This window comes from Cavia porcellus, unplaced genomic scaffold (assembly GCF_034190915.1).
Source record: "Cavia porcellus strain 051 isolate PalLab524CR breed Dunkin Hartley unplaced genomic scaffold, mCavPor4.1 scaffold_16, whole genome shotgun sequence".
Lineage (NCBI taxonomy): Eukaryota > Metazoa > Chordata > Mammalia > Rodentia > Caviidae > Cavia > Cavia porcellus.
The window spans coordinates 10217633-10232518 of record NW_026947499.1 but is presented as its reverse complement, the minus strand read 5'-3'; the positions used below and the strand labels follow the sequence as shown (position 1 = coordinate 10232518).

General features: G+C 44.8%; 1 protein-coding gene across 2 annotated transcripts in view; it reads right to left on the bottom strand.

Annotated features, from left to right (window-relative positions):
• Ptpn11 (protein tyrosine phosphatase non-receptor type 11) overlaps positions 1-12142 on the bottom strand; it is an 87026-nt gene extending 74884 nt beyond the window's left edge. The window contains exon 1 of one of the 2 annotated variants that reach the window (XM_063225674.1): positions 11920-12142. In XM_063225674.1, coding sequence (XP_063081744.1) covers positions 11920-11933 — 14 coding nt within the window. In that variant the 5' untranslated portion in view covers positions 11934-12142. The remainder of the gene's footprint in view (positions 1-11919) is intronic. The other variant, XM_013144831.3, reaches the window with a different exon arrangement.
• Between the last annotated feature and the right edge of the window lie 2744 nt (positions 12143-14886).

The following is a 14886-nucleotide window of genomic DNA, read 5'->3' as shown; positions in this document are numbered from 1 at the left end:
ACCCCCACCACTCGGCCCACGCCATGAAGAAGCAACTGCACTAAGAGCAGTGTCTTAAACTGTACGGAATCTCAGGGCTGAGAGTGCAGCTCTGCGGTACAGCACTTGCGGGCGCGCACAAGGCCCTGGCTTCAGTCCCCAGTACCAACAGAAAACAGTCAGGTGTGGGCTCAACCACTGGAAGCTGAAGCAGGAGGAACATCAAGCTCAAGGCTGGCTACCTGGTGAGGCCTTGTCTCAAAATGATTTTTTAAATGCCCGTGGACATAGCTTAGTGGTAGAGTACCTCCTGGGTTCAATCCCTAGTACTGGTATAAAAAAAAGACTGTGCTTATGTATGTGTGCGCACACATTTAGGGGTCCGTGCCCAGTCGGTGAAGCAATACACATACACACAGGAGTCTCCTGATCCCTGACTAGAAGGCCTTTGGGTACCGCTACCGCTTTTCAATGGTGACACACTATCCCACTGTATGAGTGCACCAACCACAACCTAATCCTCCTTCAGGCTATTTACATTATCCCCAAGCTCGTGTTACTAAAAATCAAGCTCACCATATGTGGTGGCACACGCCTGTCATCCCAACATTCTGGGAAGCTGAGGCAGGAGGACCTCAAATTCTCTCTAGTCCACCGTGACTTTATAAAACCCTGCCTCAAATTTTATAACAAGGCTGGGGATGTGGCTCTGCACAAAGGTCCAGGATCAATCCTCAATACTGAAAAACAAACACAGAGGGAAAGCAAGAAGCAAGCAAAACCTCATCTTCAATGATCATCACTGCATAAATCTGCATCTGTAAATTTCTTTTCTTTTTTTTTTTTTTTGTCTTTTTCATTTTTATCGGTACCGGGGATCGAACTCACGACCGCCTGCTTGCAAGGCAGGTGCTTATGCCGCTGAGCTAAACCCCCAGCCCCTAAATTTCTAGGAATAGAATGCTTTACTTAGTCATGTAACATTTTATTTTGACAAGTATCGCCAAACTACCCTCAGAAGGCATCGACTGCATAAGAAATTCCATCTTTTCTCACTTTTGCCAATATCACACATATACCTTTTTTTTCAACTGTGTCTATCTGACCAATGGAAAATGGTAGCATCTTAATTTGCGTTTATTTTTAAAACCTAATACTTTTTCATGCTTTCAGATTATTTATTTTTCCGTTCTTGCCAATCTGTCACCACTTATTTCTTATTAGTTTTTTCCTTACTGATTTGTAGGAGCTCTTGATATAACCACAGAAGTACCCTTTGTTATAAGTGTGGCAAATGTCTTAGCATTTTCTCTATTTTTACTGTGTTATTTTTTTTTCCTACAGAAGTTCATCTCTGTGTCATTAGATTTATCACATTTTTCCATTATGGCTTCTGGGTTTCCTGCCACACTGAGAAACTAACTTAACACATAGCAAGCACTGTTGCATGATGGAAATAAATTAATATGCAAAATATCAGCACAGCAAAAAAAAAAAAAAAAAACTGCTTAGCACGAACCAACCTTCAACACTGCACCTTTGGAACTAGAAACTTTGCTTTTTCAGCCGGAAGCAAATACTTACAATACAGTTACAGATTTTAACGGGGTCCTGCGAGATGTGACTCCAACTGACCCATGCTCTGACAGCCTCTCCAATTTCCTCAAATGTGTCCCACGTGGCCTTAGTACATGCTTCTCCCTCCGGAAGGGATCCTGAAAAATCCCCATCCGCTCTTTTCCATGTACCCCATGCCTCGCCTGGATGATACACAAAGCTGTGGCCAACTGCAGAGTTAATACCACTGCCAGTTAAAAGGCAGGCCAGAAGTTCCCTGAAGGCAGACACACATCTGGTTCTTCCCCAATGACCTCAAAGCCAGAGCAGAGGGCTAACACAGGACAAGATGGCAGTTCCTTAATAGGCCTCAGGCACTTGAAAGGGAGGAGGAGCAGCCCGAGAGTGAACCCCACATCTGCACTCTCCTCTGCAGCTTCACAGCTCCAGCCAGGGTGGAGTCATCAGAACTGTCAGACATGCCTCCTCCTGCTGCAAGAGAAGACACCCAACAGGGGCTCACTTCAGCTGGTCCCAGCAGGCCTCTATTTCACAGAATAAAATGGCTATTGTTTACACAGTCACTTCTTACCGGATTTATAGGCACCAAAAAGAAAGTTTCCCCTATCTGTGTGCTACCATAGGATTGTTTTTTCTTTTGTGCCAAGGATCAAACTGGTCCCTGTACTCACCAGGCAGGTGCTTGTGCTGCTGAGCTACAACTCCAGCTACTACAGGAATTTTAGTATGAATCTGAGCTGGTTGTGATGGCGCTCTCCTGCAATCCCAGGGAGGCTGAGGCAGGAGGATTGCTATGAGTTTGAGACTACCCTGAACCACATGGTGAGACCCTGTCTCAAAAAACAAAAAAATTATCAGGGCTGGGTGGCATGCACTCAGGAGGCTGAGGAAGGAAGATCAAAACAAATCCAAGCCCAGCCTGGAATATATAGTGAGTTCCCGGCCAGCCTAGACTACACAGGGAGGCCGTGTCTCAACAAACAAACAAAGCCCAACCCATTCAGGCCCCTTCCTGTCCCTTAGGAGCTATTCCTATTCCTCCTCTCCCTTTCCTATTCCTCATTCCTTTTCCTCGATAAAAACCATCAATGGATCATCAATGAATTAAGGAGATTTTTGGTTGTGTATAGTGACACATGCTGGTAATCTCAGCACTTGGGAGGCTGAGGCAGGAGGACTGCCATGAGTTTGAGGGTAGCCCGGGCTAGATAGTGAATTCAAGGCCAATCTGGAGGGCCAGGGGGTTAGCTCAGTGGCACAGTGCCTGCCACACAAGCATAACATCCTGAGTTCCATTTCCAGCACCAAACAATAAATAAATAAAAGGCCAATCTGGACTACATAGCAAGACTGTCTCAAAAAATAATTTTAAAAAGGAGATCCCCAGTAACTCCCCCAGAAAATAAATTGTTTTTAGAGCTCTTATAAATTATAAAATTTAAAATAACTTACAAATGTTTAAAACTTTATTATAAAAATAAATTACCAAAAAACAGACTTGCGCTTGCCAGGTATGGTGGCACACATCTGTCATCCCAGCACCTTAGGAGGCTGAGACAGGGACTGAGAATCTGAGTCCAGTCTGGGCGCTTAATGCCTTGGTGAGATCCTGAGTCAAAAAACATCTGGGGACGGAGCTCAGTGCAAAGGTCCTGGGTTCAAGTCTCATACTGCACAGAATAGTATCAATCACTTCTTTAATGGTTATACTAGTATGTTTTTTAGTAATTATGAACCCACTCTGACAACAAGAAAAATGTGTCATCCATTTTAGAGGATACCTGGTTAAAAATCACAGTCACATTTGCTGTATACTAGCATGCAAAGCAGACTGAAGAAATTAAATTCCTGGGCAGAGGGTACAACTTGTCTAGCATGCATGAGGCCCTGGGTTCCATCCCCAGGACCAAAGAAAATGACGATGACGATGACGACGACGACAACAATAAAATAAAACAAACAAATCAAACAGCCTCTACATGCTGCTGCTTATTTCTAAAGTGGGAATTGGAATTCAGACGTCTCTTCCTGCAACTAACACTTCCCTGCACTTTCTGCTGACACCAAGGGCGGGCAGACACTGGTCAAGCAGCTGCAGGTGAGTGAGGCCCAGCACACACCTCCTCCCATCAGCAGGATCAGGGGCAGGCGATAAGGCCTGTGGTCGGCTCCTCACCCTTTTATTAAAGAACCTGTTATTGCATTTACAACTTATAATTCAACCTATCCTGTTATTAAGAGCAAACCGATGAGAGTGATAGTTTGAGAGAAACCAGCATTTAGCACATAGGCTGGACAGAGTGAGGATTTAATAAGCATTAGTTTTCAGTTGTTATGATTATCATCACCACTGGGTGCCTGCAGGATAGCGAGTTCGCAGGCATAATTACGCTGGTTTCACATGGGCCATTTTGAAGTATGTGTCGTGTAAGTTACATGGCCTATCCATACACTTACCTTCTTTGTGGCACTGAGGCTGTTTCTACATTTTTTCAAAGAACATGTAATTAGAAATTACAGTTTCTAACTGGGCATGGCAGTGCATGCCTGTAATCCCAGCACCCTAGAGGCTGAGGCAGGAAGATCACAACAAATTCAACGCCAGTGAGAGACACACAGTAAGTTCAAGGCCAGTCTTAAGGACAGTGAGACCCTGTCTCAATAAAACAAAAAAGTAATTTCTATTCCCAAACCCATCTCCTTGACTTTAATATGTTCCAAAACTCTCCACCCTTAGCTATTGTTTTCAAAAAGCATGCTAAAATCACCAGAACTTTTTTCCCAATTAGACTGCTTGCTTGTTGTTACTGCTTTACGGCACTGAAGATTAAATCCAGGACCTCACACATGCTGGGCATAAACTCTACCACTGAACTGCAGCCCCAGACCCCTTTCCCAATTATATGCCTAACACTTAATACTTCTGGTCAATCACCAACCATTTCTTGTTTGGCAGCAAGCAAAGCAACTAATGAGCAGCTGGAATTAATCCGAGACTTTACTATCAGAAGGTAGAAGACGGAATGAAAGGGACCCTCCTAAGCACTCAGGCTACCAGGAACTGAAGCCACGAAAAGCTCCACCAAGCTCCAGCTCATCTCCCTCCTGGCAGGCATCGGATACAACAGGAATGGACTACAAATCAAACAAAAAGTGTAACACACAAGCATAGATGGTATCTGATTATTAACGGCAAGACAAAGGTAAACCAGTAGGATTCCATCCGAGTCTCTCAACAAGGGGACACACAGGGGTTCAGACAGGATGAAAAGATGAAAAGAAACACATTTCCAATCTCACCATGTATCAGTGGACACTAAATAAAGGGCTGTGGACTGGATTCTGAAGGGCATGAAACAAAAGGTACAGAGGAAGACTGTGGGCGCACCTCCCTGGTAAAGCGTGCGTGTTTGTCACCTGTGAGGCCTTGGTTCATTCTCTTGTGTGGTCAAAATAAAATTAAACGTAAGATAAAGACTAAAAGATAAAATTCAATGTAAGACACTGAGGAAAGAGGTAGGAAGAAGACAAGTGAGCCTCTTTCTCTGGCTCAGTCTAACACCTGCCAGTCCTGCGGGGCCCTGATCCTCTCTTCTGACCTGCCATCTACTAGCTTTATCTGTGTTTAGTAAGGATCTCAGAATATAAAGTGCCATCCCATAGAAAGATTTATCAACACACACACACACACACACACACACACACACACACACACGCTACCAGATGGTGAAAACAAAGGACCCTCAAGTCCAAATCTCACACAGGCTCCAGGACCTGCTGTCCACGAGCCCCGTGCTCGGCGGGCTGGAAACTGGACGACAGCTCCCTCCCTGCCACGGTGTACAAAATCCTAAGGGCTGGCTCACGGGAGTGGGGGTCTCTGTGGTGGAGTGCTGGCCTCCCGGGCAATTGCAAAAACAATACAATGTTAAAACAAAAACATCAACCCCTGATTAGTGGGTACAGATTCTGCAAAGGCTTAGCTCTCTGAGGCTGGAAATTTACTTATGTCAAGTGAGTTTTTTAAAAATGCTGATAAAACAAAAAAAAAGAATACAAGGATGTGGGGAAACAGGCCAGCAGGCCAGTGATTTCAGGAACTAATTCTTGAAGCTACTATACTCAGAAAGGAGTTTAAGGTAAGGGTTCAATGTCTAATTTTAGTTTCTTGCCTATATATGAAGTGATCTCAGAATATCTTTTTTCCTCATGCTCCAGCAGAATTACCTGTGCCTTAGAGAAAAAGTTAGAAGTTTGTTACTTTCTGCAGATTATAAAAATATTCCTGTTTTCTAGTTATAGCTATAATATTCTATAAGAAAAAGTTAAACCATGAAAAGAATCAGTAAACAGGGACAAGTATTGTAAGTAAGAAGCTACCAAAAACCCTGTAAATCTCAGGTGTGATGGTGCACACCTGTAACCCCAGCACTTGGGAAGCTGAGGCAGAAGGATCTTCATATGTTGGAGGCCAGCCTAGGCTACACAGCCTAGGCGAGCTGGAAACACACAGCAACATACTGCCTCAATAAAATTAGAAACAAAGGCAAAAAAAAACGTGGTAAAAGCAGCTTTTGCCTGGTAGAGAGTTGGTAGTGTACGTCTCGTGCAGCCTCACTGGTCAGCATCCCCGCCCTGATGACAGAGCAGCTAGGGAAACTGCCTCCCCAAGCCCTTTCCAGACCGCTCCTTCCCGACTTCAAAGCCTCTCCGTCACTGTCTGCTCCCTCAGAATTCCTGCCTCCAGCAATCCTGCCTTCCGTGCAGTCAGAGGATATTTTTAAATACATCAGTTCAGTGTCGCTCCGCCTCTGATCACATCTTACTACGGTTTCACACTGCTCTCAAAACACAATCCAAACTCCTCTCTGCAGTGCACAGGACACAAGCCCTTAACAATTCTTGCAAAGGCCCGGAACGGGCGCACACCTGCAATCCCAGCATGCATGAAGCGGAGGCAGGAGGATAGTTGTGAGTTCAAGGCCAGCCTGAGTGACATAATATTCTTTCCAAAATAAGAAAGAATCCTCACAGAAGGTTGGGGGTATAGCTCACCTGACTCCTCAAGATGTGAGGCAGGACTGCAGTTCCAAAGCCAGTATGTATCTTAGTGCAGCCTTGTCTCAAAGTAAAATCAAAAAAGGACTGAGGGTGTAGTTCAGACGCTGATGTTCCTGAGCACGCACAAGGCTCTGGGTTCAATCCCCAGCACCACAAAAAATAAAACACTTTGTACAGCACGGGTGGACATGTCTATGTATGCACAGACACACACACAATTTATATACACATAAACACACGCAGTGTCTGTGTCTATGTTGGTGTCACACGGGATTCTATACCAGTCAATTTCACACTTCAGCTGCTGACTTTATCACTTTACACAGGCATGAAAATCTGTCCGCTCTCTGAACTCAGCACCTCTTGCAGATGTGGACAAGCTCTTTTCTCTTCCAGTGCTGCCAACTTCAAATGTCACAGTAAGGACTGGGGATTTAGCTCAGCGGCATAAGCACCTGCCTTGCAAGCAGGCAGTCATGAGTTCGATCTCCGGTACCGATAAAAAGCAAAAAGACAAAAAAAAAGTCACAGTAATGAACTGGGCTGTATTTTAGGGCATCTGAATCTTCCTTCATGCACCCCAAACCCTGGTATGACCCACAGTTGCCACAGAACCCTATGAACGCCAGCGTTTGCCTTTCTCTTCCTTAAAAATGTCAGCAGTGGATAGGGAGCGCTGTCTGCGTTTCCCAAGGGAAAGAGGATTGAGCTCAGCATCTCCAATGTTCCATGGCTGCAAACAAAGTACACCAAGGCCTGCTCAGCACAACTGCAAACAGGAGCTGGTCCCGTTCCCGCAGGTCACACGCCACTCCTCAGCTGCTGTCCGTGCCGGCCGTGCATAGGAAGGCAAGAATCTCAGCAGCGGCCAGTGCATGGGGGGCCATGCTGGCCGGGCCTCGGCCTCCCTGTCGGGACATGACATCAACAAAGACGACCCACTTTCTGCTGGGAAGGCTCAAAAGGCCAGTTTATTTACTCCCACGGGTGATAAACAAACACGGCCACCAAGGAGAGTCAGGGACAAAGTGTACTTGACCTGCGGCAGATAAACCAAAAGCCTGGAGTCTGAGAACAGGCTCCATTTTCTGCCCCTCTTAGTTCAAGCCACTGGGTATCTCCTTCAGAGGAGCAGAAGCAAACGTAAAGGATTCACTAGAAGTTGAAGGACAGGGAAAACACAGCCAGTTCCGTCACTGAATGGCGGGGTGGGGGAGTGGTCCAGTACAAGGACCCTCAAAATGTAAATTCAAAGGTACCTAGTGGGGTCCTGCTCAGCATCCTAGTTTAGTTTTTGAGTTTTTTGGATTTTGGAGTTTTTTTGGGTTTTTGGTTTTTCTGAGACAGAGTTTCACTGGGTAGCCCAGGCTGGCCTTGAACTTGCAGCGATCCTCCTGCTTCAGCCTCCTGTGTGCTGGGACTGCAGGCATGTGCCACCATGCCCAGCTCAATGCCTTAGTTTCTCCACCTAGGATGTTGACAGATACTAGAGCACAGAATATACTGACATTTTAATTACTGAATGCAAATGAAAATCTAAGCCTGACAAATAGGAAATATTTTTGTAACTTTGCAAAACAAAATTCAGAATATTTGTCACTCACGTGTAGGCGCATATTATCAACTCCCTAGAGAGAACTTACATTCCCTGAACTCTCTATCAAAAGAAATTATAAACTAGACAGTGGGGTCCAAATCTGTAATTCCAGCACTCGGGGAAGGTGAGGCAAAAGGTTTGGAAGTCAAGCCCAGTCTGGACAACTTAGTGACTTACTGAGATCTTGCCTCAAAATAAATAAAAAAGGGCCACAGATGTAGCTCAGTGTGAAGGCCCCGGGTTCAATCCCCAGTATTAAAACAAAACAAAAACCCACAAACTGTATTCTCCCCATCCTCACATTTTTGGAAAAACTAGCATTTATACTGAAATTATCATAAGTATTTATGTTTATTCTCTTTCTCAGTCATGAAAATAGGAATCTTTGCCTTTCTTACTGCTATATCCTACCCCAGCTCAATCACTACTTGATGAATGAATACTATTACAAAATAGTTTGAAAAAAAATAGTTTGAAAAAGAACATCACTATTTGATTTCAAGACATTATAAAACTACAGTAATTCAGACCCTGTGATACTGGTATAAGGATAAACAAATAGATCAAGAGACATAATCAAGTCCAGAAACAGATCCGTACATAAAAACAATTCATTTTCAACAAATGTACAAACTCTCTGGAGAGAAACAGTCTTTTCAACAAACAGTGCTAAGCCATCAGGTGGCACACACCTGTCATCCCAGCACTCTGGGAGACTGAGGAGGAGAATCCCAAGTTGAAGCCCAGCCCAGGCAATTTAATGATTTGGTGAGTCCCTGTCTCAAAATCTAAAACAATTTTTTTTAAAGAGTCTGAAACAATTGGATATCCATATGCAAGAAAGACACACGCACATACACCTGTGATCCCAGCATTCAGGAGGCTGAGGCAGGAAGACTACTGTAAGTTCCTGGGCTACACGGTGAGTTTAAGACCAGCCTGGACCAGCCACACAGAGGCCCTGTATTGAAAAGACAAGACGAAGAAAGAAACGGGTATCTATACCTCATTCCCTATGCAAAATTTTATTAACAGTAAATTATAAACCTAAAACTATTAAGCTTGCAGAAGAAAAAATATATTTGAAATCTTGGGTTAAATTTTCTTAGAAATGGCAACAAAAGCCATATATGTACAAAAGCAAACTGATAAACTGGACTTCATCAAAATTAAAAACTCCAGGCCCTCCGAGCACAGTGAAAGCTGGGCACAGTGGGACTTGAGTGTAATCCCAGCTTACATAGGAGGCTGAGGCAAGAGTTCAGGGCCAGCAGGGGCAACTTTGAGAGACCCTTGCCTCAGAACAAAATAAAAATGCCTCAGGATCCAGGTCAATACTATAGTGCTTAATTGGCATGCCTGTAGTTCTGGCACTCAGGAGGCTGAGGCAGGAAGATCACCTCAAGTTCTGAGGCCAGTTTGGACTACAAATGAGTTCAAGGCCACAGAGGAATACAGCGGGAGACCTGGTCTCAAAAGCAAAACAGAACAACAAAAAAAAAGTACATCCCTGCTTAATTCCATTTACATAAAAGTCATGGAAATGCAAAATGTGTAAGAATAGAATTGAAAACAAACAGTTGCCTGAGATTAAGAGGTATTATAAAAGGGCACAAAGACATTTTACCAGGGTAATGGGTACATTCATTCTCTTTAGTGTGGTGATACTTTCCCAAATGCATACACATGCCACAAGTTATCAAATCAGCCAGGCATGGAAGAGCATGCCTGTAACCCTAGCATTCAGAAGGCTGAAGCAGGAAGATCACTGTAAGTTTGAGGCCAGCCTGGAACTCTTAGGGAGTTTAAGACCAGTCAGAATGACATAGTGAAACACTGTGCCCTCCTCCAGAAAACCATCATCAAATTGTACACATGTCATTTATATCTCAGTGAAGCTGGTTAAACTATAATAATTGCCAATGATGTGTCTGTTCATAACTTGACTTTTTAGGTAGCATACACATTCCTTCTCTGTAACAGGTAAGACGGGCTGGAGGGGAGAAAGAATTATCCCATTTCAACCAGTCACCTTAACCACTTGCTGCTTTGGCTAAGCTCACACTTCACTGCTTCTAAACTAACAAGCCGGACAATGCAGGGTCTATTACTACTCGGCCCCTCTCCCCACCCCCTCCCTCAATCTTTTTGTATCTTAAAACAGCAGATCCTTACTTGTCTGGAAAAGCAGACACAAGGAACAAAAGGCTCAATGACTATTTGACAGATTAAAGAATAGACAACTGTCTTATTTAAAAGCTCCCTAAAGAATTACAGCATTTGAGGCTATACACTGTTCTGTTGAAATGCAGTTATATATTACCCAGATCTGCAAGCACTTGCCAAGAGACTTGTCCAAGTCACTCACTTCCTAAGACTTTGCAGTTTTCTTTTCCCTCCCCTTTTGTAGTCCACATCCATGCATGAATCACAGGCAGGTGTGTTTTAAGGAGACATTCCTAATATTTTTTAGTTTCTCAAGTAGCCCCAACAGCTTGAAACCATTTTTCTAATCTTCAAGGAGATGGCTATAGCTGGACAATCACGGAAAAGAATAGACAATGGGTCTTATGTGTGAATCCATGTAAAGAGAGATGACACAAATAGCAGGCTCATTATCTGAAAACCAGAGGTCACACTAGTGTTTAACAACAAAATTAAGGCTTATTAATGATTAGCAAGTTATATAAAATAATAACAGCAATGTGGTCATTAACATGGCAGACGCTGGCTCCACTTATTAGCTGAGTGACAAAGCACAGGATGCTTAACTTTTGAAACTGTTACTCATCTTTAGAACAGGATAATACTTTTGGCCTCATAGGTTTGTTGTGTGGATTAAATGCCGTGTTTGGCTCCTGGTAAGAGCTAAGTAAATGTTACGAGTAGTATTATGACCCCGAACTTTCAAAGGATCTCATTAACTCACTAATCCCCCTTCTTCTAACCCTTGTTTCAAATCCTGCCACTTACTAGCATGTTTTTATTTCTCAACCTCAGTTTCTACATCCGTAAAACGGGAATCAAGATAGTTACCTGACTTTTTTGGTGGTGGTGAAGACTTAAACACTTAACTAGATAAAAGCTGCCTTCCTTCCTAACCTCCCAAGGCTAAGATCGCTTTAGAGAAAGGAAACACTGCTTAGTGGCTTCAGATACCGTCAGTTTTTCCATTTCTGGCACGTGAGATGTGGGGGGAAAGAAGATGCAAAGGGGCACACAAAAGGGTGGGGGGATCCTGGATGAAGTCCCTGAACGCGCGCCCGCAGCAGAGTGACCACGAGCTGCTCGGCTGTCGCGCAGGTCCCCTCCCGCGTCCAGGCCGAGGAGCCTCCCCGAATGCGCGGGGTTATTTCGGAATCACCATGAGGCAATTCTCATGAGGCAATGGGTCAGGAATGCGGCGCCGAGCTGGGCCGCTGGCGTCCGCGGTTCTCTGGGCTGCTCTACCTGCCCCTGTCCAGACGGGCATCCCCGGGGCTCCGGGAGCCGGAACTCGGGAAGGCAGGAAATGAATGGGGACCCGAGGGGTGGGGGCGCCAAGGGCCCGGGGGCCCCAAGAGGTCTAGGGTTCGGCAAGGCGCCCACCCCCCACCAGGGACCGGAGTCCGAAGCCTGGCCGGGGCGCCCCCTCCCGGGCGGGGCCGAGCGGACGCGGCAGGGGCCAGGCCAAGGGCCCAGTCGGGCCCCACCGGGCTTCTCACCTCCGCGATGTCATGTTCCTCCCGCTCTCCGGCTCCGCGACGGACCCGCTCCTTCCTTAGGCTCCACTGGGCCCGGTCACATCGGGCTGGCCCGAGGGAGGCCCGCTCGGGACCGGACGGGGGGCAGAGCCAGCCGGCCGCGCGCAGACCCCCCTCCAGGCCTGGGGATCCCAGAGACTGTGCAGCCGCCCCCTGAGCCCGACTCGCTCCTCCTCCTTCCCCGCCCCTCGCGCTGGCGCCCGTGTGACGTCATCCACGCGACGCCCGCTGCCACTTCCTGCTTCCCGTCCGCAGGGGCTGAGTGGCTGCTTGTTCCTAATGGGCTTCGTAGAGCCGGCCCCGTCGCCTTTCACTTCCCAAAGCTCTGTTTCTCCGTCCTGTAAACCCTGCCTGCAAAGTGTGAGCCTCGCGTTCAGCATCGCACGCGCTCGATTGGCTCCCTTCCAGCCTGTCACTTTCCAGTCCCGCCCCGATGACCGAGTGGAGTTTCATTCATTTCATGCCACACATCTCTAGGCCACTTAATAGCTGTGTAACCTTGGGAAAGTGACTTAGTTTCTCAGAGCCTCAAGTTCTCCACTCTTTCCTTCCTGTGAAATAAAGATATTGTAGTAATTATGTTTTCCTTATAGGGTTATTGTGATGCTTCAATATGTCAAATGCTGAGGACTGAGCCTGGCCTATACTGTAAACCTTTTATGATTGTTACCTGGTATGTTAAACATCCCGTTGGGTATTTTCTGTTGAGTGTTAGGAACTATTTTAGACTACGAGTAACAGTAAACAAAAAACGCTCATAGAGGAGGTATAGTAAACAAGATAAACTTTAAAAATGCATTCATTTATGAGATGGGGTTTTTATGCAAGGCCATGAATTCCATCTCTAGCACTGCAAAACCAATTGATTGATAGAAAGGTATAAATGTACATGTATGCTACACAGATTATAAAAGGCTAAAAGAAAAGACAAAAAAGTAGAATAGGAGTAGGATACTCCTCTCCGTTGATGGATACGTTCCAAAACTCCCAGTGAATGGCTGAAACTTCAGATGGCACCAGACCCTTATGTCTTAGTTACTTTCTTCGTTGCTGAGATGAAATACCCAACACCCAAAATTAAAGGAGGAATGATTTAGCTCACAGTTTATAGAGGTTACAGTCCTGCAAGGCATGGTTGCATAGCAGACAGGTGCTACGGAAGTATTTCATGTTGGACAGAAGGTAGCACAACAATCAAGGGCCTTCCACAGCATCTATCTGCCCCTTTTGTCTTATCCAGGATACTTAGGTCAGCTAGCACCCACACCCTTCATCCTAGTGCCCTTGCACCTAATGTTGTAACAAATCAATTGTGGCCTCACACACTCTAGCTCCAGCCACTTCTGAAAAAGCCCCATCTATGACCCGTAAGTCATTGGGGGTGACATCAAAATGCAGACCATAGTACCATATTTGCTATGTTTTTAAATTCTGTGTAATAAAGTTTAATTTGTGAATTAGACACAATAAAAAATTAACAAAAATGATAGACTGTTGGATAAGTTTAATGCTATAGCAAAACATGGCTATGAGTTGATAAAACATCTTTTGTTCGATCTTCACCCACAATTTAATGCCTTTTTCTTATTCAGGCATGATCATGCATTGTGACCATAACGTCTGCATTCCAAACCGTGGCAGAAAAATTACCCCAAATTTCTTTTTTCTTCCTCACAGTCTCATGGATAGATGGTTCACTCTTACATCTTAGCCTCTGCATCTAATTTCTTTTTTTCTTATTAAGGTGATAATTTCTGGGACTGGGGATTTAACTCAGTGGCCCAAGTGCCTGCCTGGTAAGCACAAGGTCGTGAGTTCAATCCCAGCTTCCGCGAGAGAGAGAGAGAGAGAGAGAGAGAGAGAGAGAGCGCAAGAGAGAGAGAGAGAACTTCTGGGCTAGAGATATAGCTCAGTGTTACAGGGTACAGTCCCTCCCTGGCAAGCACAAGGTCCTGAATTTGATTCCTAGTATCCACCCAAAAAAAAGTGAGAATTTTTACCTTTTCCACTTAAAAGCATCCTTGTAGCTTCTCTTTGGCATCCAAACTGCCGGCATTATTACCCTTGCATTCAGGGCCTTTATTAAGTAAAAGAAGATCTACCTGAACATACTTGACGTAGCATGCAATTTAAAACCAACAAATTGTTTATTTCTGGAATTTACCAATTAATATTTTCAGCCAACAGCTGACTGTGGGTAACTGAGACCTAGGAAGAGAAAACCAGGAGAGGGGGTAGGGTTAGTAGGAAAAAGTTTTCACTGAAATGGCATTTGGATAAAAACCTGATCCGTAGGGCTGGGGATTTAGCTCAGTGGCATAAGCACCTGCCTTGCAAGCATGTAGTCATGAGTTCAATCCCTGGTACCGGTAAAAATACAAATACAAAAAAAAAAAAACCCAAAACCTGATCCGTTTGAGTAAAATACCTTAGCCTGGCATGGTGGCACATATCTTTAATCTAAGACTGAGGCTGAGGTAAAAAATCTCCACAAGTTCAAGGCCAGCCTGGGTTACATAATGAGTTCAAGACCATCCTGAACTAAAAAGCAAGATCCTGTTTCTAATCAACATCATCATCATCCCAGTACCGGGAGACTGAGGCAGTAGGATCCCAAGTTTGAGTTTATCCTGGGAAATTTAGTGAGACCCTGCCTCAAGATAACAAATAAAAAGGACTTGGGGTGTAAGGTTAGTATAAAAGTCCTGGATTCAATGTCCAGTAACATCACCACCACCATAAAAAAAAAAAGCATTTACTTGGGATGCTCTTTGAAGATTGAAACAAAAGGGTAAAGCTGGAAATAGACTATGACAGGGACTATTGTGGCTCAGGGTGAGAAGACGGAGTTTAACAAACGCCCACATGACTCATTAAAAATTGCAGATGTAAAAAAAAAAAATTGCAGATGTAGGAAATGACAGAGGC